Source organism: Camelus dromedarius, chromosome X (assembly GCF_036321535.1).
Source record: "Camelus dromedarius isolate mCamDro1 chromosome X, mCamDro1.pat, whole genome shotgun sequence".
NCBI lineage: Eukaryota > Metazoa > Chordata > Mammalia > Artiodactyla > Camelidae > Camelus > Camelus dromedarius.
Window position 1 is genome coordinate 66,587,353 of NC_087472.1, and position 22,915 is coordinate 66,610,267.

At 36.8% G+C, this 22,915-nt stretch overlaps 1 protein-coding gene across 11 annotated transcripts in view; it reads left to right on the forward strand.

Moving 5' to 3' along the window:
* Positions 1-22,915, forward strand: part of ARHGEF9 (Cdc42 guanine nucleotide exchange factor 9) — a 165,137-nt gene that overhangs the window by 79,726 nt on the left and 62,496 nt on the right. For 10 of the 11 annotated variants that reach the window (XM_010995344.3, XM_064483093.1, XM_031446570.2 and 7 more), the window contains 2 exons: positions 5,369-5,560; positions 14,066-14,245. In XM_010995344.3, coding sequence (XP_010993646.1) covers positions 5,369-5,560; positions 14,066-14,245 — 372 coding nt within the window. The remainder of the gene's footprint in view (positions 1-5,368; positions 5,561-14,065; positions 14,246-22,915) is intronic. The other variant, XM_064483091.1, reaches the window with a different exon arrangement.

Sequence of the window (22,915 nt, forward strand, 5' to 3'; positions counted from 1 at the left end):
TTTGCATTTCTCTGATAATTAGCAATATTGAGCATTTTTTCATGTGCATATTGTCCATTTGAATGTCTTCATTGGAGAATTGCTTATTTAGGTCTTCTGCTCATTTTTGGACTGGGTTGTTTGTTTTTTTCTATTAAGTTGTATAATCTGTTTATATATTCTGGAAATTAAGCCCTTGTCAGTCTCATCTTTTGCAAATATTTTCTCCCATTCTGTAGATAGTTCTTTAGTTTTGTTCTTGGCTTCCTTTGCCTTGCAAAAGCTTATGAGTTTAATTAAGTCCCATTTGTTAATTTTTGCTCTTATTTCTATTGCCTGTGTAGAACCCCCTAGGAGAACATTGCTAAGATTTATGTGAGATAATGTTTTGCATGTGTTTTCTTAAGAGATTTATAGTGTCTTGTATTAGGTTTATAATATCTTGTCTTATGTTTAAGTCTTTAAGCCATTTTGAGTTTATTTTTGTGTATGGTGTGACAGAGTATTCTATCTTCATTAATTTACCTGCAGCTGTCCGGTTATCTCAACACAATTTGCTGAAGAGACTGTTTTTATTTCATTGTATGTTGTTACCTCCTTTGTCAAAGATTAAGTGACCAAAAGTTTGTGGGTTTAATTCTGGGTTCTCTATTCTGTTCCATTGATCCATATGTCTGTTTTTGTACCAATACCATGCTGTCTTGGTGACTGTAGCTGTGTACTATATCTGAAGTCTGGGAGGGTTATTCCTCCAGCCTCATTCTTTTTCTTCAGTAATGCTTTGGCAATTCTGGGTCTTTGTGATTCCATATAAATTTTAATATGATTTGTTCTAGTTCTGTGAAATATGTCCTGGGTAATTTGATAGGGATTGCATTAAATCTGTAGATCACCTTGGACAGTGTGACCATTTTAACAATATTGATTCTTCCAATCCAAGAGCATGGGATATGTTTCCATTTTTTAAAGTCTTCTTTAATTTCCTTAATGAATGTTTTGTAGTTCTCCATGTATAAGTTTTTCACCTCATTGGTTAGATTTATTCCTAGATATTTTATTACTTTGGGTATTATTTTAAAAAGGGTTGTTTCTTTACTTCCTTTTCCTGTTGATTCATCATTCATGTAAAGAAATGCAGTTGATTTTTGTACATTAATCTTGTCTCCAGCTACCTTGCTGAATTCTTTGATTAGTTCTAGTAGTTCTTGTGTGGAGGTTTTAGGGTTTTCTATATATGCTATCATGGCTTCTGAATATAGTGACAATTTTACCTGTTCTTTTCCAATTTGGATCTCTTATTTCTTTTTCTTGCCTGATTGTTGTGGCTAGGACTTGAAGACTATGTTGAATAAAACTGATGAGACTGGACAACCTTGTCTTCTCCTAGACTTTAGTGGGAAAATTTTCAGTTTTTCACCTTTGAGTACTATGCTGGCTGTAGGTTCATCATAAATAGCTTTTATTATGTTGAGATATGTTCCCTCTATTCCCACTTCAGTAAGGGTTTTTATCATAAATGGGAGTTGAATTTTATCAAATGCTTTTTCTGCATCTGTTGAGATGATCATGTGATTTTTTTAACTTTCTTTTGTTGATACGTTGTATCCCATTGATCAATTTGCATATGTTGGACCATACATGTGTCTCTGGGATGAATCCAACTTCATCATAGTGTACAATTGTTTTTATGTGTTCTTGCATTCTGTTTGCTAATTTTTTTTGAGAATTTTTGTATCTATGTTCATCAATGATATTGGCCTGTGATTTTCATTTTTGGTTATGTCTTTGTCTGGTTTTGGTATCAGGGTGATGGTGGCTTTATAGAATGAATTTGAATGTGTTTCCTCCTCTTCTGTCTTTTGGAAGAGTTTGAGAAGGATTCATACAAGTTCTTCTTTGTAAGTTTGGTAGAATTCCCCAATGAAGCCATATGGTCCTAGACTTTTGTTTGCAGGAAAGTTTTTTATTGATGATTCTATTTCACTTCTAGAGATCAGTCTGTTCAAATGATCTGTGTCTTCTTGATTTAGTTTTACTGGACTGTATATTCCTAGAAACTTGTCCATTTCATCTGTGTTGTCCATTTTATTGCCATATAGTTGTTCATAGTATTCTCTTCTGGTTTTTTATTTCTGTTTTTTTGGTTGCAATTTCTCATCTTTCATTTCTTGTTTTGTTTATTTGTGTCCTCTCTCTTTTCTTCTTGTTGAACCTGGCCAGAGGTTTGTCAATTTTGTTTACACTTTCAAAAAATCAGCTTTTGGTGTGATTGAGTTTTCTATTGTTTTTAAATCTCTATTTTATTTATTTTCTCCCTGATCTTTATAATTACTTCTTTCCTTCTGCTAACTTTAGGTGTTTTTTTTTGTTTCTCTTTTTCCAGTTCTTTTCGATTGTAGGTTAGGTTGTTTATTTGAGATTGTTGTTATTTGTTGAGGAAGGCCTGTATCACTATGAACTTCCCTCTTAGGACTGCTTTTGCTCTGTCCCATAGATTTGGTGTGATTGTGTTTTCATTGTCATTTGTCTCAAGGTATTCTTTAGTGTCCTGTTCAATTTCATCATTGACCCATTGGTTTTTTTGTAGCATGTTTAGTCTCCATGTAGTCTTTTTTTTTTCTCCTCATTTATGTTTCTGTGGTTGATTTCTAGTTTCATGGCATTGTGGTCAGAAAAGATGCTTGAAATAATTTTTTCCTCTTAAGTTTGTTATGACTTGTTTTGTGTCTGAGTATGTGGTCTGTCTTAGATAATGTTCCATGCACACTTAAAAAGAATATATATTCTATTTTTTTTTTTCTTTTTGGTTGTAATGTCCTGAAAATATCAATTAAGTGTAATATATGTGTCTTTAAATCTGATGTGAATCTCTTGTAGGCAGCATATAGATAGATCTTTTTAATAACTCATTCACCTACTCTATATCTTTTGATATAAAATATTTAGTACATTTACATTAAAATAATTATTGATAGACATGCACTTATTGCTATTTTGTTAATTGTTTTGCGTTTTTTTTTTTAGGTCTTCTCTGTTCCTGATCTTTTCTTTTTGTTTCTTCCCTTGTAGTTTGATGCATTCCTTTATTGTTTTGTTAGGATTTCTTTTTCATTATGTTTTTGAGTATCCATTGTATGTTTTTGGTTTGCGTTTAGCATGATGTTCATATATATCAACCTGTATATAGCCATCTATTTTAGCTGATAATTGAAGGCATTCTCACTTGATCTTAGCCAAAAGGCCAAGAAGCGATTGAAGGCATTCTCAAAGCACTATATTTTTACTTCCCCACCGTAAATTTTATGTTTTTGATGTAATACTTTACATCTTTTTAGATTGTGCATCCCTTAGCTACTTACTGTAGGTATAGTTGGCTATACTACTTTTGTCTTTTAGCCTTCATAGTAGCTTTTTAAGTGACTGATCCATTGCCTTCACTGTATATTTGTCTTTACCACTGAGATTTTTTTCTTGCATAAGTTTTTTTATATCTAGTTGTAGCCTTTTCGTCTCCACTTAAAAAAGACTTTTAAACATTTCACGTAGTGGTAATGAAGTCCTAATATTTTGTTAGTCTGGGAAACTTATCTGTCCTTCAGTTCTGAATGATAATGTTGCTGCATAGAGTATTATAGGTTGTAAGTTTTTTTTTTTTCCTTTCAGCACTTTAAATGTATCCTGCTCCTCTCTTCTGGTTTGTAAAGTTTTTGCGTAGAAATCGACTGATAACCTTATGGGGTTTCTCTTGTATTTGATTAGTTGTTTTTATCTTAGTTCCTTTAAGATGCTCTCTTTATATTTTACTTTTGACATTTCAATTATAATATTTTCTGGTATGGATGTCTTGAATTCATCTTATTTGGGACACTCTGTGTTTCTTTTACTTGGATATTAGTTTCCTTCCCCATGTTAGGGAAATTTTCAGCCATTATTTCCTCAAATAAGTTTTCTGTCCCTTTCTCTCTCTCTCCTTCTTTCAGGATGCCTATAATGTGAATGTTAATATGCTTGATATTGCTCAAAAGCTCCCTTAAACTCTCATTATTTAAAAAAAAATCTTTTTCCTTTTTGCTGTTCCAAATTGGTGATTTCCCCTATTCTGTCTTCCCGATCATCCATTCTTTATCACCTAGTCTGCTGTTGATTCCTTCTAGTGTATTTTTAATTTCAGTTATTGTATTTTTCAATTCTGATTGGTTGTTACTTATTCTAAGTCTTTGTTGTTGTTCTCACTGAATTCTGCCATTCTTCTCCTTAGTTCAGTGAGCATTCTTATGACTATTTCTTTAAATCTTTATTTATCAGATAAATTCCTTATCTCAGTTTCATTAGGCTTTTTTTTTTTTCTGGAGTTTTATTTTGTTTCATTTGGGATGGATTCCTCTGTCTCCTCATTTTATTTGACTTTGGGTTTTTGTTTTTATGAATTAGGTACCACAGCTACCTCTTCCTGGTCTTGAAGGGGTGGCTTTTGTAGGAGAGTTTCCCTTGTAGACTGCTTGCCTCAGGTGGCTTTGGCAGACTGGCTGGAGTGGGTGCAGACTGGGGACAGTTCATGTGGAGCGCTGTGCCAGAGGCCACCTTCGTCAGGTGGCTGAAGGAGGGGGTGCTCAAACAGTGGTACTTGCTAGTGCCTCTGACCCTGGAGAGGGCTCCAGCAGTTATTTTCCCATTTGGCAAATGCTCTAGTTAGTAAATTGATTCCTTTACTATGCAGTCTAGGTGCTCTTTAAAGTGGTAATTTTTTTTTTCCTGTTTCCCAAAGTTGGTGAGTCTGTGCTTAGGCCCCTCAGCAATCTCTCTCCCTACTGCAGATTGCTACTTCAGGGGTGTTATTCCCATGGATATGATGTCTTTGTCTTTGTTACCCATTTCTATGTGGTCCTTCTATATTCAGGAGCTGTTGAATCAACCCTTAGGAATTGCTCTACATATAGGAATAGATTTGGTGTGTTGGTGGGAGGAGGTGAGGTCAGGGTCTCGCTGTCACCATCTTGGACCCCCCCCCTCCTCCCAGGATGTGTAGTTTAATACTTATTTTTTGATCCAACTGTGTTGCTTAGATAGGCTCCAGCATGAATGAGTTCTGCTTGTCATAACTCTTTTCTCCTCTGAAATCTTCTTAACTAAGAAGTCTCTTAGAGATGATGTAGTCCTACCCTTCCCCATTCTCCATTTTACTAATAGGTCACCAGGGGCCTAGAGAGGAATAGACTCATACCTAGGGCCAGCAGGTCACTGTAGAGCCAGGCCTGGCATTCAGTTCACCAAGGACTTCTGGTTGAAGGCTCTCTGGATACCTGAAGAATTTAGTTTATCCTTTTTCTACTTGGCTGGAAACTTCTCACAGAAGGAAGCTAACCCGTTGTTCTTCTGCCTACCTCCACAGCTCTGGGTAAACCAGGAGGATGGGGTGGAGGAAGGGCCCAGTGACGTTCAGAATGGGCACCTGGACCCCAACTCAGACTGCCTCTGTCTGGGCCGGCCACTCCAGAACCGGGATCAGATGCGGGCCAATGTCATCAATGAGATCATGAGCACTGAGCGTCATTACATCAAGCACCTCAAGGACATTTGTGAGGTAGGCCAAGCTATGATAATGTATATAGGGGCACTCAGGGTGGGGCACTTTCATGAAGAAATGACATCCTTCCTGGGCTCTACCTGTGACAGTCCCAGGATGTTAGAAAGAAGAACTAGACTGGCCTCATAGATTCTGTTTAATGGGTGAAACTGCTCCCTGGGGGTTTCTCAGTCTGTTTGTTTCTCCTGTTTTTGCTATCTACCTATCTGTCTATATAACTTTGATAATCATTCCTTTCTCTCTCTCTCTCTCTCTCTCTCTCTCTCTCTCTCCCTCTCTCTCATTCTCACCCTCTCACCCTCTCTACATCTCTCTCCATCTCTCCCTCTCTCCCCCTCAGTTCCTCCTTGAATATTTATCCGTATCCTCTTGGCTTCTGATCCATTTGCCACTACCCCATGTAAGGGCCTGTCATCATTATAGTAACACATATCTCCCTCCAAGCCAATGGTTCACAAATTTGAATGTGCACCAGAGTCCCTGGAAGAGCTTGTTAAACATGAAGATTCTGGCCCTCTTCAACCTCCCCAAAGTTGTGAATTCTCAGTCTGGAGTAAAGCACATGGATCCCTATGTTTTACAAGCATCTCTGGTAGTACTGATGCTGCTCGTCTTCTTTTTCCACATAGAGAACACTGGTTTTATGAGCAGAAAAGAACTTAGGAAGAGAAATCTACAGGGTTTAAATACTGTGAGGACAAGTCTTAGCCCCTTTACTGTGTCACTCTGCCCCCAGGAGCTATGACTCTGCATTCTCTAACTTTATCCCCTCCATCTCTCTGATCTGAGTGAGGATGAGAACCCCTTTCCTCACACTCTCTTGAGCTCAGTAGAGACAAGTCTGCATTTTCAAAGGACATTTTACTAAACAGTATGGGAAAGCCAATGAGAAATATAGAAAAGAATGCTTTAAAAAGGATTTTTAAAGGAAAAACACACTCACACGTACAGACTATAGTGTTCTCCTTGACCCAAGGAAAGCTCTACTTTGAATATTTGTATCCCCTTACTTCCAGATGAGGTTTCAGGTCCTACTTTCTGTTCTCCAGCCCTGCTGAGTAGGACCAGGGCCCACTGTAGAATCAGTAGTATAGCTCTAACATGTTTCAAAGTTCTTGTTTCTTTTTTTTTTTTAATTGAAGTGTAGTTGATTCAAAGTTCTTGTTTCTTTAGAGCAGTGCTGCCTTACATAGGACTTCCTGCAGTGATGAAAATATTCTGTATCTGCACTCTCCAGTACAGTAGCCACTGGCCAGCCATCTGTGGCTTTTGAGCACTTGAGATATGGCTAGTATGAGTGAGAAATGGAATTTTAAATTTTACTTAATTTTTATTTAAATAGCCACGTGTGACTAATAGCAACCACGTTGGACAGTGCAGCTCTGAAAAGATCAAGGCTAAGGACTTTGACCCTTAACTTTCTTCACTTAAACTCATTTCCTCACCCTTCCCAGGAAGATTAAAGGTTATCTCTTCCCCTTTCCCCAGGGTTGTAAGATAGGATGGAAAGAACAAAAAAGGGCTCAGGAGACATGGAGTGCTGGCTTTTATATCTTAACTTAGTTACTGATTAACTCTCTGGCCTTGAAGGTGTCCCTTAACTCCTTTGACCTTCGATTTTCTGATTTGTCCAGTGGGCTTCATTTTACCAACTTCTTAAATTTATTGAGGAAATTAAGTAAACCTAATATTATAAATGTTTGGGAAAAGGTGATTTTCCTTTCCTCCCTTCCCTTTTCATCTGTTCACCTATCCATCCATGTCTCTCTTTTCTCTTTTTCTCTTCCTCCTACCTCCACACAAATAGTTGAATTTTTTTTAATTACCTTGTTGAAAGTGTTATGTGGCATTGGGCATCAAACCACTGATATGTCATTCATTCAGCAAAAATTTAGTGAAATTCTACTTAATGCCAGGCCTTGGACATAGCTCCTACCCTCAAACTTTTCTGTCCGAGGCCAACAGCATCTGAATCACCTCAGAGCTTGTTAGAAATACAGAATCTTTAACTCCACGCCAGACCTGAGTTCAAATCTGCATTTTAACAAGGTTCACATTTAACTTACAATATATATTAAGGTTTGAGGAACACTTCTGTAAAATTATAGCTATCTTATAATGTCATAGAGTATGTAATATAAGTAAATACATTCTGTTCTTTACCTAGCAGCCAAAAGATGCTGTCAAGACCTAAGTCAAGTCATATCACTCCTCTGCTCAAAACTTTCCAATGGCTCACCATTCCTTTTTGAGTAAAAGTCAAAGTTCTCGTTATTACTCACAAAGCCCTGCATGAACAACACTTCCTTGTCTCTGTGACTTCATTTCTTGCTCCTTTCCCACCTGCTCTCACTACTTCAGCCACAGTAGCCTCTTGCTTTTTCTTAAAACTGCCTGGCATTTTCCCCCCTTACAGCCTTTTCACTGGCTTTCTGCTCTGCCTAGAGCCCTTCGCCTTCAGATTTCTGCATGACTCTCTTCCTCACCTCCTTCAGGTCTTTACTCAGATATCATCTCCTTGAGACCTCCCCTGACCATTCTATTTAAAATTGTAAACTTGCACTATCCTGCTTTTTTTCCTCCATTACACTTACTGCTTTCTGACATATATTTTGTTCATATGTTTTGTTTATTGTCCTTCTCTCCTGCTAGAATGTAAATTCCATGAGGGACAGGGGTTTTTGCCTGTTGATTTACTGATATACCTTCAACACCTAGCACAGTACTTAGCACATGGTAGATGCTCAGTAAATATTGCTGAAAGTTAGAATTAAATATAAATGCTCATGTGCATGTACTACTTTGACAATGTATATTCACATATTATGCCATTTAATTTTCAGACAGGAAAAGGGTTGTTGTTATTCCTATTTTCTAGATCAGCAGATTGAGTTTCTAAGAGGCAAAACTGCTTTCCTAGAGTTCTCAGGCACTGGCCCATTGGGAGTCATCTAGTCTTAGATGGATTTTGTTCCCAACTCCCATCTTGGCTTCTTTCTACTGGGCATGGACTCAGGATAGCAATGCAGGTATTTATCTTTCCAAAAGAGGGAGTGCTATGTCCCTGCTTTAAGGAATTGCCCAATCCAGCCAACCCAAGCAAAGCTTTTGTTGGTGATCTTCGAATTCCATATTTCTTAATCATTCTTGGTGCTGAAGTTAAGGTTTAAATAGGAAATATCTCTTTGTCCCACCCTGCAACCACAGGTGTCAAAGGAACATTTAGAGCAAAAGAGAAATAGAGAAAGCTATGTCTAGCTTGGCTAGAAGACAGTATTTTAGCTTAGGGTTGTGTCACCTCTAAACCAAAAGCTGTGAGGAGCAATGTAGTTTATAAGAAAGAACACCAAGCTTAGAATTAGGAGTCCCAGGTTCAGGTCCCACCTTGGTCACTGACTGAGGAACTTCAGGTGAATCTTTTCCATCCTGGGCCTTGTTCCCCAACTCTAAAATGATCAGATTGGAAGATCTGCTCTTTAAGTGCTGTCTCAATCTTTCTTTGATTCTGTGAGATCTAGATATGCTCTTACTCGAGAAAGCTGTGGTAGTGATCCAGGTTACTTCTGCATTTTCTGCCGTTTCCTCCTTGGTACCCACGGAGCATGTCTTACTCAGGCATGCATGTAACATGGCATAATCTACTCTTTCTGTAGATTAGGTAGATCTCTAAATACTGTATTTAGTATGGAAAAAAGTCACTATATATTAGAAAATACTCATTCGTTCATTACACTTAAGTTACATTCCCCTCATTTTACAAATGAAGAAATAGGAAATAGAGTTATTTTTTATCAAAGTCATTCAGTGAGGCCAATAAGATAAAAATATTTTTCAATGAATTCTCTGAAAAGATGACATTCTTCTTACTAAATCCAAACAGTAAGGTAAAAGAGTCTTGGCTTAGTTCTAGGTATCCTTGACCAGTGGTTGGTGGTATTACCTCTTGTAACCTTAGATCATATTGTGATCAGGGAAACTGAGACACAGGGCAAGCAAAGCTAAGTATGCCTTATAAAGTTGCCTTGTTTGCCTCTCAAAGGAAGATACTCTCAGTCATCTGATACCAGTGAAATAAATTCTGTCCTCAAATGCCTCCAGAAAAGCTGGACTAGCTTTCCTCAGTCCTTTGTATTAGTGTCTCATACCCTTTGCCATCAAGCAGTTCTTCTAGATCTAATCGAGTTTATAATGCTGCAGCTTCAAGTCATTTCCATTTGTTTAAGCCTGGGGTTTTCAAACTTATTGGCCATTTGGTTTTTCCTTTCTGTAAATTGCCTATCCTGATGCTTCCTAATTGTCTCTATATCTTGGTGTACACATATAAAAGAATAAATTGTATAAAACAGTAACTTTTTATAGCATACTAAATTAAAGGGATGAGGCAGCTCGTTGGCCTGAAGTAATGAGCTCGGGGGATTCTGGCTGCTCTAGGCCCTACCTATCCATGCCACCTGAATACTCCAGGCCCTGTTTGTATCCTTTGCCCATTTTCCTGTAGTTTCTCATATTTTTCTCTCTGATTTATAGGAATTCCTTGTGTATTCCAGATAGTAATCCCTTGTCAGTTCTCAGTGTTGGAAATATCTTCTTCCTATCATCCTCTTGTTCTTTAATGGTTTTATTTCATTTGAAGAAGGGATTTCCTGGCCCAAAAAGGGACAGAAGAAAAGAAATCCACCAGTTTAAACATTCTGCTTCTTAGTTACCTTTTGTCATCATTAGCATGAGAAAAGCTAGTCATTTTGCAGTTATTCAACATATATTTGTTTAGCAGAAACTATATGCGAGGTATTGTGTCAAACTCTACAGATATAGCTGTGAACAGGGCAACCATGGACATCATTCCCTAATTTTCTTAAAATGATTCTCAAGATGTTTATCAGGTATCCTGTCAGTCCTCAGGCTTCAAGGCAAAACAATATATGGTATCTCTAGAAAGTCAGAGCTGAATGGGGCCCTGGAAATATTTTCTGATATATGCATTTTAGAGACAGAGACACTGAGGTACAGACTTGTGAGAGCCTTTCCCAAAAGATTTTCTCAAACCCTAGGTGATCCAGAAGCTCTTTGATCCATCTTACTTCCCTGTGGTCTTTGGGATTTTCCCTGGAGGTCATGGCTATGGTTTGTATCCCATATCAAGGCACTAATTCTAGCTAAATGCACTAGATCTAGACTGCTAGATCAACCTTTGTGGGTTTAGAAAAATAGTGAAATAAATAGGCAACCTCCCTTGACTGTTACCATGACAATGCCAGGGCCAGTTAATGCCGATTGTGATTGAATGGATAACTCCCACAGTACTCTTAGCTACTGTGTGACCTGCCTTTCCACTTATGCCCACTTTACTTCTAGGAAAGGTGAGGCTGTCAGAAACTACCTCTGTTCAATCAGTTCATACCTACTGCCATATCATCCTATTCTCTCTTACCATTCAGATGGGTTGAGAAGGGTGTTCAAAGCATGGGTGACGGTAAGAGCCATAGACCCCTTCTGCTCCCTTCTCCCTTTGACAGGCCTTCAGAGGTCCCCTGAGTCTTCTCTTCTCCAGGACAAACAGCCATGGCTCCTTCCATTCTTCATGGTGTTGCTTTTCAGGGCCTTCTCTACTCTGCTTACTCCCCTCTGGCTCTGTATCCTTTTCTCCATATTCCTCTGAAAACAGGACTCAGAATTGAATGCTGCTCTCCTGCAGTGCTGTTATTACCTTCTTATTACTTCTCTCATTCCACCCTTTTAATCTGTTTCTTCTTTATCCCTAATGTAAAATGATGTTAGGGTTTTTGGCAGACATATTCCATTGCCAACTAATCTTAAGTTTATATGCCCTTAAAAATGAGTGAATGAAGAAGAAAAAAACATCGACTGACCCCTAATCCAAACCTCTATTCATTATTGCTGTGGAAAATTTGATATAGTTACTAAGTCAGCCAAAGGAAGGGAATGAAAAATAAAAGTAAGATTCCAGGGAAATAGTCATCTCTCCTGACTTCTCAGAAGCCTAGGCAATTGTGTGGTAGTGGGTAAGGGTGACATTTTGTGGTTTTCTGGCTACTCTCATATATTCTTATGTCCCATTTCTTATTTCCTTGATAAGGATACTTTCTATTTATTATTTGTAATCCCTTCAGCAAGTCATGTTCACTAGGGCTGGAGATTTTGAGAAGACATTGGATTCTCCCCCTTTCCTTGATAATATTGTCTTCAAGGCAGCCTTCTTGGTGCTGTATTTTCTTTACATCCTTTGTCAAAGACTTTTTCTCTTATTTTTAATCATAAAAACATAGTGACACCATTTTGTATTCTGCTTTTTAACATTATATCATAAATACTTCTCTATGTTTCTAGACAGTCTTCCTAAATATTTTAATGGCTATGTAATACTCCATTGAGCTAAACTGTACCATGATATTTATAATCTAGCATTACCTTTAAAGAAAAACAGTTGACAAAACACTCTAGGGCCCCACCATCGTATGGGTAGTTACATTCCTCCTAATACAGAGTTTAATGTTCCCTTGCTACAACACACATAATGTAATAAGAACAAAATGATGTCCTTGACAGACAATGAATAGCATATTTGGGGAATTAGGAAGCTGTACTGACATCTCTATCTGTTCCTTCTTTTCCAGACCCCACTTTTTTCTTCTTTTCCATTTCTGTTGCATTCCATACTGATGTTGAGATCTAGCATCTTTGCTGCACTTTAGGGAGTTGATGGTAATTTGTCACTTCCCTGAGACCTTTCAAATGGGAGCACTGAACAAAACTATTAAGTATTTCCTGAACTGATTTCTCAGATAAATGAGCTGTCCATGCTGGCTTCTTCTGTCCCTGAATGTGGTCACTCACTAATACTTACTAATACTTACCCAGAAGTGACATGGTGATACAATGTTATTACCAGTTTTTTCCAGTTGTTCTCACAGGCCTACCTTAGGGTGAAAAAGTGGGAGCTGGGGTGAGGATGTCTCTGTCCCCTTGTCTAATGTCAACATGGAAAAATTCCTGCTAGATGATTTGCCCACTTCTTTCCCTGATCCACTGTATCTAAGACATTTCCAAAAGTGATAGAGTAAGAAAGAGAGAGTCAGGGAAAGAGGGGAGAGAGGCAAAGGTAAGCAAACCCTAGGAGTTACATATTAGGCAGAGAGAAACCTTCAAGAGTTTACCACCTCTCCCTCTACAAGTGAAAGAAAGCTTTCTAGGGAAGCAGAATTTGGGAAACAACTTCAGTAAAGAGAGTGGAGCTAAAAGAGTATTCTGGGAATAGAGAGTATCTTCCTCTTGGTCAGAAATGGATATGAATGAATATGGGACATCTTGAGCATGGCAGTCAATGAGGGTGGCAACCATTAGTTAAATGTTAATACAAGCACAGAGTATTAATTTGCAAACTGTTGAAAGACATTCATTAATGGCTGAATTGGAGCATAAGAAGAGATAAGGGAAGTGAGATTTTGGTAGGGGTTGGTAAAGGGTACTCAAGCCAGGGATGAGGATCTTCCTGAGGTATGCCTAGATGACCTCATTGGAAGCTGTGTTAGGGGAGACAGATGGAGTTAGACAAGACCATAACTGGCTAGTAGGTCACCATAACTCTCCTCATTAGTGGCTTAACAGGTGTTATAAACATTGCATTTAGCTTTTAGATGAAAGCAAGTGACCATAATTCATTCTCAACAAGAAAATTTTCACATGCTAATGATTTCTAATAAGGACAGTGGCCATTAGTTAAAAATCTACACCGTTAGTTTCAGAATGGAAAACCTTGTTTGTTTGTTTGTTTTGCCCTGACTTACAATGTGTCCTGAGTCTGGTTGTGTTATCCTCGGTGCTCTCTTATCAGACCAAGAATCTCTCTCATTGATTCTTCCCTTTCATCTGTACCTAGCTGTATTAATTCATCTGTTTATTCACGTGTGTCCTAAACACTTACCCTGTTAAAAAACACCCTGCATGGGCACTTATGGGCTTGTTGGCCGAGCTTATCCAAATGATTTCTCCTGGCCGCCTACCTTAGATAGCTAAGACATTCACTTTAAAGAATGATTTGGTTTTGTCAATTCCTGTTCCTTTTGGGGATGTTTTCCTGCAAGACCTTTTAGATTGATCCTATAAGAAATAGAACTTTAGATTTGTGAATCAATCCAGCTAAACCAATAACTACTAAAGCAAGTGAAAATATCCTTGCTTAACTACCTTCTGAAAAAAGTTCCCTATGACTTTAGGGTTCTTGTCATTAGAGAATGGTAGGCAAAGCCCTATGCTCTGGAGTCTTTGCACTCTGAAGACCTTTACTTGAAATTCAGCTTTCCTAATTACTCGCTGGTGGAGTGACTTCCTTCTCTAAATCCCAATTTCCTCATATGACAAATGGAAATGATTATTTCCTGTCTACTTCATGGAACTGAAATAAGGTTCCCAAGTACTTAGGAGGTGGTGAAGCCCTAAAGGAGTTGAGGACATCCTCAGCCTGGGCTTTTACTTTGTCTGCAGGGATACCTGAAGCAATGCCGAAAGAGAAGGGACATGTTCAGCGATGAGCAACTGAAGGTGATCTTTGGGAACATTGAAGATATCTACAGGTTTCAGATGGGCTTCGTAAGAGACCTGGAGAAACAGTACAACAATGATGACCCCCACCTCAGCGAGATAGGACCCTGCTTCCTGGAGCACGTAAGCATCTTCCCCTTTGGGGAGTTTTGAGAGAGGTTTGGAAGCTATAGAAGGAGCATCTGAACTATCTGGTTCTGCTCAGCTGCTTTGTCCTATGGTAGGGGATGGATTCCTCTCTGACTCTGATGTTGACCCCCTTGCTAGAGTATGAAGACTTAGGAAGTACTGTGATTTGGCCTAGAACTCTTTTTCTTTACTGTTTCCCTCCCTTTGTTCTCGCCTTCAGACAGTTACCAGTAGAATTTTTCTTCAGCTTCTCTTTTCTGTTCCTGTTGGGTTTATTTTCCGTGGGATCCTGTGTTTTAGGAGGGACTCTGACATAGTCACATGTTCCAAGAATGTGAGAAATAGGAGGGACCACGGTCAATATGAAAGTGGGTCCCTGCAAGGCATTTAGGCGAGAGCACTAGAGTAGAGGAAGTGACAAGTGTAGGAAAAGGAGCCACATGATTTAGAGGAAGGAGAACTAGTAAACAGGGAAGTGAGGATACAAGTCCTATTGTATTTACTGTCTGTGTAACTTTGAATAAGTTCCTTACTTTAGGGCTTCTTCACATGGAATATAAGATTTCACTGTATATCTCTGTGATTCTCTAACATCTTTTGAGTCTCATTCACAGGTGACCTAGTTGTTTTGGTGATTCTTCTCCCCCTTTTTTTATAAAGTATTTATTGTTAAAGTGGTAATACTTGTACATGGTATAAAATTTAAATGACACATGAAAGTGTACCGCTAAAAGTAAGCCTTCTTACAAATTCTCCTGCTTTGATTATGGGAATGTGTATTGGGGGGATATCCCTAAGGCCCCCACTATGTTCAGTGGTTTGCTAGAAGAAGTCCCAGGACTCAGCATATAGTTATACTCGTGGTTATGATTTATTACTACTAAAAGATACAAAGCAAAATCAGGAAAAGGAAAGGCACATGGGGTAAAGTCTGAAGAAATTAGGTGTGAATTTCCAAGAGTCTTCTCCCAGTAGAGTCACACAGGATGCACTTAATTCCTCTTGCAATGAGTTGTGACAACACGTGAAATGTTGTCTACCAGGGAAACTTACTAGGGACTCAGTGCCCCAAATTTTATAGGGGGCTGGTCATGTTGGCATCCTCTGCCTAGCATGTACCAAAATTACAGACCCCCAGAAGGAAGGCAGGTATTCAGAATGACCCTCATTGTTTATAGAAACAGTTTAGGCACAGCAAGTCGCTTTTGTCAGGGAATGGTGAGAACCCTCTTGAGATCCAAGTTCCAAGATGCCAGCCAAGGGCCAACCTTTCAAGCAGGCCTTTCTAGGGATAGCAGTCTCAGGCCTGATATGTTAACTCTTTTTTTCTACACAGTATTAAACTGGTTCAGCCATTCCAGAAAGCACTCAGGTAGTTTGTTTGTTTGTTTGTTTTTTGTTTCTGTTTGTTTTTTGTTTTTTTGTTTTTATCAAAGTTAAGCATGTTTGTGACTTTTTGGTTCTACTCCTGAATATGTGAATATATATTCTAGAGAAATTGTCATAGAGGTCCACAAGGGAATATTTACAAGACTTTTGATTGCATGGCAGTATTGTGTGTGGTAGAGAACAATTAGAAACAACTTAGGTATTTATCACCAGGGCATGAATGAGAAACATATGGGAGATGCTTACTCAGTGGAGGGTATTACATATCAAGAAGCAACAGACTAGATGTATGTCCCCTATAGCAGTGTGTAATGTAAATATGTAAATATGTAAATATGTAAATATCATAAACATAGTGTTGAGTGGGGAAAGTAGCATATGGAATAGTGGTTCTCAATTGGAGTCTGCCCTGGGCCATGTAAGGTGTTTAACAACATTCCTGGTCTCTACCTACTGGAGGCCAGTAGCAACACCCCTACTTACGACAACCAAAAATGCCTCTAGACATTGTCAAATGTCCCTTTAGATACAAAAAGAACCACTAATCTATTGAAATGATCATATGCTTTTACTCTCTAATCTGTTAATGTGGTGAATTTGGATTGAGTAATTTTCATATGTTAAGTGAACATTGTATTGCTGGGATAAACCCTACCTAATCATGGTATACTATCCTTATTTCTGTATTGGTTTGCCTTTTTTTAAAAAATAGATTATTTACCCTTTTATTATTCAGGTCTAGGATTTTATTTTTTATCAGCTTTGTTTTGGTATAATTTACCTAAATTTATAAGACTCACCGAGTATCTACTTCGATGGGTTTTAACAAATACATATAGTCAGGTAACTACCATCATGATCAAGATAAAGAACACTTCTGTCACTTCATCAATTTCTAATATTCTTTCTCCCTTTGTAGTCAGTCTTTGCTCCTGCCCTGGCTCTTGTCAAACACTGATCTGCTTTCTGTCACCATAATTTTGCTTTTTCTAGAACACCATGTAAATAGAATCATACAGGAGTAGTCTTTTGTATTTAGCTTCTTTCATTTAACATAATTCCTTTAATAGCCATCCCTATTGTTGTATGTATTAATAGTTGGTTATTTTTTATTGCTTAGTAATATTCTATTATATGGGTGTACCACTCATTCACCAGTTCATTCCAGGACATCTGGGTTGTTTACTAGGCTGTTTATATGGGGGATTACTAGATTGCATTGTAGATGTTTTTTATAAGATACTACAAACTGTTTTCCAAAATTGCTATACCATTTTGCATTCTCACTTGTAATATAAGAGTTGCAGTTGTTCCACATTGGTTTTCAGTACTTGTTATTGTCAGTATTTTTAATTTTAGCCATTCTGTTTTTCTTCACTTTAATTTATTTTGTATATAATTTTATTGAAGTATAGTCAGTTTACAATGTTACATCAATTTCTGGTGTACAGCATAATGCTTCATTCATATAGGAACATACGTACATTCATTTTCATATTCCCTTTCACTGTAAGTTACTACAAGTTATTGAATATAGTTCCCTGTGCTATACAATATAACCTTGTTCATATAGTTTTTTATATATTAGTTAGTATCTGCAAATCTCAAACTCCCAATTTATCTCTTCCCACCCCCTTCCCCCCAGGGAACCATAAGTTTGTTTGCTATATCTGTGATTCTGTTTCTGTTTTGTAAATAAATTCGTTTGTCTTTTTATTTATTTATTTTTTAAGATTCCACATATAAGTGATATCATATGGTATTTTTCTTTCCCTTTTTGGCTACTTCACTTAGAATGACATTCTCCAGGTCTATCCATGTTGCTGCAAATGGCATTATTTTATTATTTTTTATGGCTGAGTAGTATTCCATTGTGTAAATATACCACTACTTCTTTATGCAGTCATCTGTCAGTGGAAATTTACATTGTTTCCATATCTTGGCTATTGTAAATAGTGCTGCTATGAACATTGGGGTGCATGTGTCTTTTGAATTAAGGTTCCCTCTGGATATATGCCCAGGAATGGGATTGCTGGATCATATGGTAAGTCTATTTTTAGTCTTTTGAGGAATGTCCATACAGTTTTCCATTAATGACTGCACCAAACTACATTCCCACCAACAGTGTAGAAGGGTTCCCTTTTCTCCACACCCTCTCCAGCATTTGTCATTTGTGGACTTTTGAATGATGGCCATTCTGACTGGTGTGAGGTGATATCTCATATTAGTTCTGATTTACATTTATCTGATAATTAACGATATTGAGTACTTTTTCATGTGCCTATCGGCCATTTTATGTCTTCCTTGGAGAATTGCTTGTTTAGGTCTTCTGCCCATTTTTGGATTGGGTTGTTTGTTTTTTTCCTTATAAAGTTGTATGAGCTGTTTATATATTCAGGAAGTTAAGCCCTTGTCAGTCTCGTCTTTTGCAAATATTTTCTCCCATTCTGTAAGTTGTCTTTCTGTTTTGCTTATGGTTTCCTTTGCTCTGCAAAAGCTTGTAAGTTTAATTAGGTCCCATTTGTTTAATTTTGCTTTTATTTCTATTGGTTGAGTAGATTGTCCTAGGAGAACATTGCTGAGATTTATATTATATAATGTTTTGCCTATGTTTTCTACCAAGAGGTTTATAGTGTCTTGTCTTATGTTTAAGTCTTTAAGCCATTTTGAGTTTATTTTTGTGTATAGTGTGAAGGAATGTTCTGACTTCACTGATTTACATGCTGCTGTCCAGTTTTCCCAACACCATTTGCTGAAGAGACTGTCTTTACCCCATTGTATGTTCTTGCCTCCTTTGTCAAAGATTAACTGACCAAAAGTTTGTGGGTTTATTTCTGGGCTCTCTATTTTCTTCCATTGATCCAAGTGTCTGTTTTTGTACCAATACTATGCTGTTTTGTTTACTGTAGCTCTGTAGTATTGTCTGAAGTCTGGGAGGATTACTCCTCCAGCTTCATTCTTTTTCTTCAATAATGCTTTGGGAATTCTAGGTCTTTTGTAATTCCATATAAATTTTAGGATTATTTGTTATAATTCTGTGAAAAAATATCCTAGGTACTTTGATATGAATTGCATTAAATCTGTAGATTTCTTTGGGTAGTATGACCACTTTAGCAATATTAATTCTTCTAATCCAAGAACATGGGATATCTTTCCATTTCTTTAAGTCATCTTTAATTTCCTTAGTCAGTGTCTTGTAGTTCTCCATGTATGTCTTTCACCTCCTTGGTTAGATTTATTCCTAGGTATTTTATTACTTTGGGAGCTATTTTAAAAGGGACTGTTTCTTTACTTTCCTTTTCTGGCATTTCATTGTTAGTGTAAAGATATGCAACTGATTTTTCTATGTTAATCTTGTATCCTGATACCTTGCCAAATTCTTTTAATAGCTCTAGGCTAGTAGTTTTTGTGTGGAGCCTTTAGGGTTTTCTACATATAGTATCATGTCATCTGCATATAATGACAGTTTTACCTCTTCTCTTCCAGTTTGGATCCCTTTTATTTCTTTTTATTGTTTAATTGCTATGGCTAGGACTTCCAATACTATATTGAATACAAGTGGTGATAGTAATCATCCTTGTCTTGTTCCAGATTTTAGGGGAAAGGCTTTCAGATTTTAACCATTGAGTATTATGGTGGCTATAAGTTTTATTATGTTGAGATACGTTCCCTCTGTACCCACTTTGGTAACAGTTTTTATCATAAATGGGCATTGAACTTTTATCAAATGCATTTTCTCCATTGATTAAGATGATCATGTGATTTTTGTCCTTTCTCTTGATGTAGTGTATCACATTGATTGATTTGCATATGTTGAAACATCCTTATGTCCCTGGGATGAATCCAACTTGATCGTGGTGTATTATCTTTTTATGTGTTGTTGGATTCTCTTTGCTAATATTTTGTTGAGGATTTTTGCATCTATGTTCATCAACAGTATTAGCCTATCGTTTTCTTTTTTGGTAGTGTCTTTGTCTGGTTTTGGTATCAGGGTGATGGTGGCTTCATAGAATGAGTTTGGGAGTATTCCCTCCTTTTAAATCTTCTGGAAGAGTTTGAGAAGGACTGGTATGAGCTCTTCTTTGTGTGTTTGATAGAATTCCCCAGTGAAGCCATTCGGTCCTGGACTTTTGTTTGCAAGGAGGGTTTTTTTTATTGCTGATTCTATTTAACTTCTAGTGTTTAGTCTGTTCAAATGATCTATTTCTTCTTAATTCAGTTTTAGTGCACTGTATGTTTCTAGAAACTTGTCCATTTCTTATAAGTTGTCCAATTCATTGCCATCTAGTTGTTCATAGTATTCTCTTATGATTTTTTTGTGTTTCTTTGGTGTTGGTTGTAATCTCTCCATTTTCATTTCTTATGTTGTTTATTTGTGTTCTCTCTATTTTCTTCTTAGTGAGCCTGGACAGAGGTTTGTCAATTTTGTTTACTCTTTCAGAAAACTAGTTCTTGTTTTGATTGATTTTTTCCATTATTTTAAAATCTCTATTTTATTTATTTCCTCCCTGATCTTTGTTATTTCTTTCCTTCTACTGACTTTACATTTTGCTTGTTCTTCTTTTTCAAATTCTTTTAGGTGTTAAGTTGGGTTGTTTATTTGAGATTGTTCTTCTTTTTTAGGAAGACCTCTATCATTATGAAATTACTTCTTAGGACTGCTTTTGCTGCATCCCATAGATTTTGTGTGGTTGTGTTTTCATTGTCATTTGTCTCAAGGTATTTTTTAATTTCTTCTTTGATATCATCATTGACTCATTGGTTTTTTAGTAGCATGTTATTTAGTCTCCATTTTGTCATCTTTTTCTCATTTGTTTTTCTGTGGTTGATTTATAGTTTCATGCCATTGTGGTCAGAGAAAATGTTTGGAATAATTTCAATCTTCTTAAATTTGTTGAGGCTTCTTTTGTGCCTGAGTGTGTCATCTATTCTTGAGAATGTTCCAAGAGCACTTGAAAAGAATGTATATTCTGTTCTTTGGGGATGTAATGTCCTAAAGCTATCAATGAAGTTCAACTGTTTTGTTGTATCATTTAGTATCACTGTTGCCTTATTGATTTTCTGTCTGGAAGACCTGTCCAGTGATGTTTTTGGGGTGTTAATGTCTCCTACTATGATTGTATTCCCATCAAAATCTCCCTTTATGTCTGTTAGTATTTGTTTTATATGTTTAGATGCTTCTATATCGAGTCCATATAGGTTAATGAGTGTAATATCTTCATCTTGTATTGCTCCTTTGATGATTATATAGCATTCTTTATCCCTTTTTATGGCCTTTGTTTTAAAGTCTGTTTCGTCTGATATGAGTATTGATACTCCTGCTTTCTTGTCATTTCCATTTACTTGAAATATCTTTCTCCACCCTCTCCCTTTCAATCTGTATGTATCCTTCATTCCAAAGTAGATCTCTTGTAGGCAACATACTGTAGGCTTTTGTTTTGTTATCCAATCTGTCACTCTGTGTCTTTTGATTGGAACATTTAGTCCATTCACATTTATAGTAATTATTGATAGATATGTGTATATTGCCATTTTGAACTTTGTTTTCCAGTTCATTTGATATTTCTTCTTTGTTCCTTTCTTTTCCTTTGTGTTTTTCTTTTTGTGGTTTGGTAATTTTCTTTTGTATTAGCTTGCTTTCATTTTGGTTTTTGTGACTCTGTTGTATGCTTTTGATTTGTGGTTACCCTGTTTTTCAAGTATTTTAACCCCTTACTGTATCTGTTTGCTTTAGACTGATAATCATGTAGGCTCAAACACATCCTAAAAAGAACAAAGAACAAAAGAAAAGAAAAAGATGAGAGAAAAAAATATAATTTCTTGCTCCCTCTTCCACCTTTTATGATTTTGATATTCTTTATTTTTATTTATTATTTTACATCTTCATGTTTATTCTCTTGCAATTCACTGTAGTTGTCATGTTTCCAATTATGGTTTTTCTCATTTATATATCTTCCTCTTTTTTTTTCTATTTAGAGTTGACCTTTCAATATTTATTTTCTTTTTTACATTTTTATTGAGTTATAGTCATTTTACAATACTGTGTCAAATTCCAGTGTAGAGCACAGTTTTTCAGTTATACATGAACATACATATATTCCTTGTTACATTTTTTTTTCGCTTTGAGCTACCACAAGATCTTATATATATTTCCCTATGCTATACAGTATAATCTTGCTTATCTATTCTGCAATATTTCTTTTAGTATAGATTTAATATTGCTGAATTATTTTAGTTTTTTGCTTGTCTGTGAAATTCTTCATCTCTCCTACTCTAAAGAATAGTCTTGCAGGATAGAGTATCCTAGATTGCAGCCTTTTCTCCTTCAGGACTTTGAATATATCTTGCCACTCCCTTCTGGCCTGAGGTGTTTGTGTAGAGATATTAGCTGAGAGCCTTATGGGGGGTTCCTTTGTAACTAACTCTTTGTTTTTCTCTTGCTGTCTTTAGAATCCCTTCTTTATCTTTAACTTTGGCCATCTTAATTATATGTCTTTGTGTAGGTCTGTTTGGGTTCTTCTTGTTTGGGACCCTCTGTGCCTCCTGTACTTGGATATCTATTTCCCTCTTTAGATTTGGAAATTTTTCAGTCTTGATTTCTTCAAATACTTTTTCAGTCCCCTTGTCGCTTTCTTGTCCTTCTGGGACCCCTATTCATAGGTTGGCATGCTTTATATTACCCCATAAGTCCCTTATATTGCTTTGATTGGTTTTTCTTTTCTTTTCCGTCTGCTGTTCTGATTGGGTGACCTCTTTTATCCTTATTTGTTCCCCTGCGTTATCTAGTCTACTTTTGACTGTCTTTACCTTGGCTCTTATCTCAACCATTGAGTTTTCTGTTTTTAATTGGCTCTTCTTTATAATTTCAATTTCCTTTTTAAAATATTCTCTTTCTCTGTTCACAGTCTCTTTTAATTCCTTCAGTGCATTGATCATTCCCTTTTTGAAGTCATGATCTAGTAGACTATCAGGATATATTTCATTGATTTTTCTTTCAAGGAATTTCTCTTGTTCTTTTAATTGTGTGTGATTCCTCTGCTTCTTCAATTTACTTACATTTCTCTGGCTCTATGGATTTAGGAGTATCAGTTATCTACTGTGGTCTTGAAGGGCTATTTTATTTTTTGGTTGTTTGTTTTTATTTAAATTTGGAGTGTTCCTGTGTAGTCTGTGTGCATCTAATAGTTTTGTTGTTGTGGCTGTTCTTAGTATGGATGGTTGTCACATCTTTCTTCCATCAGTGTTGGCTGTTATCCTTTTGATTGGGAGTGTGGT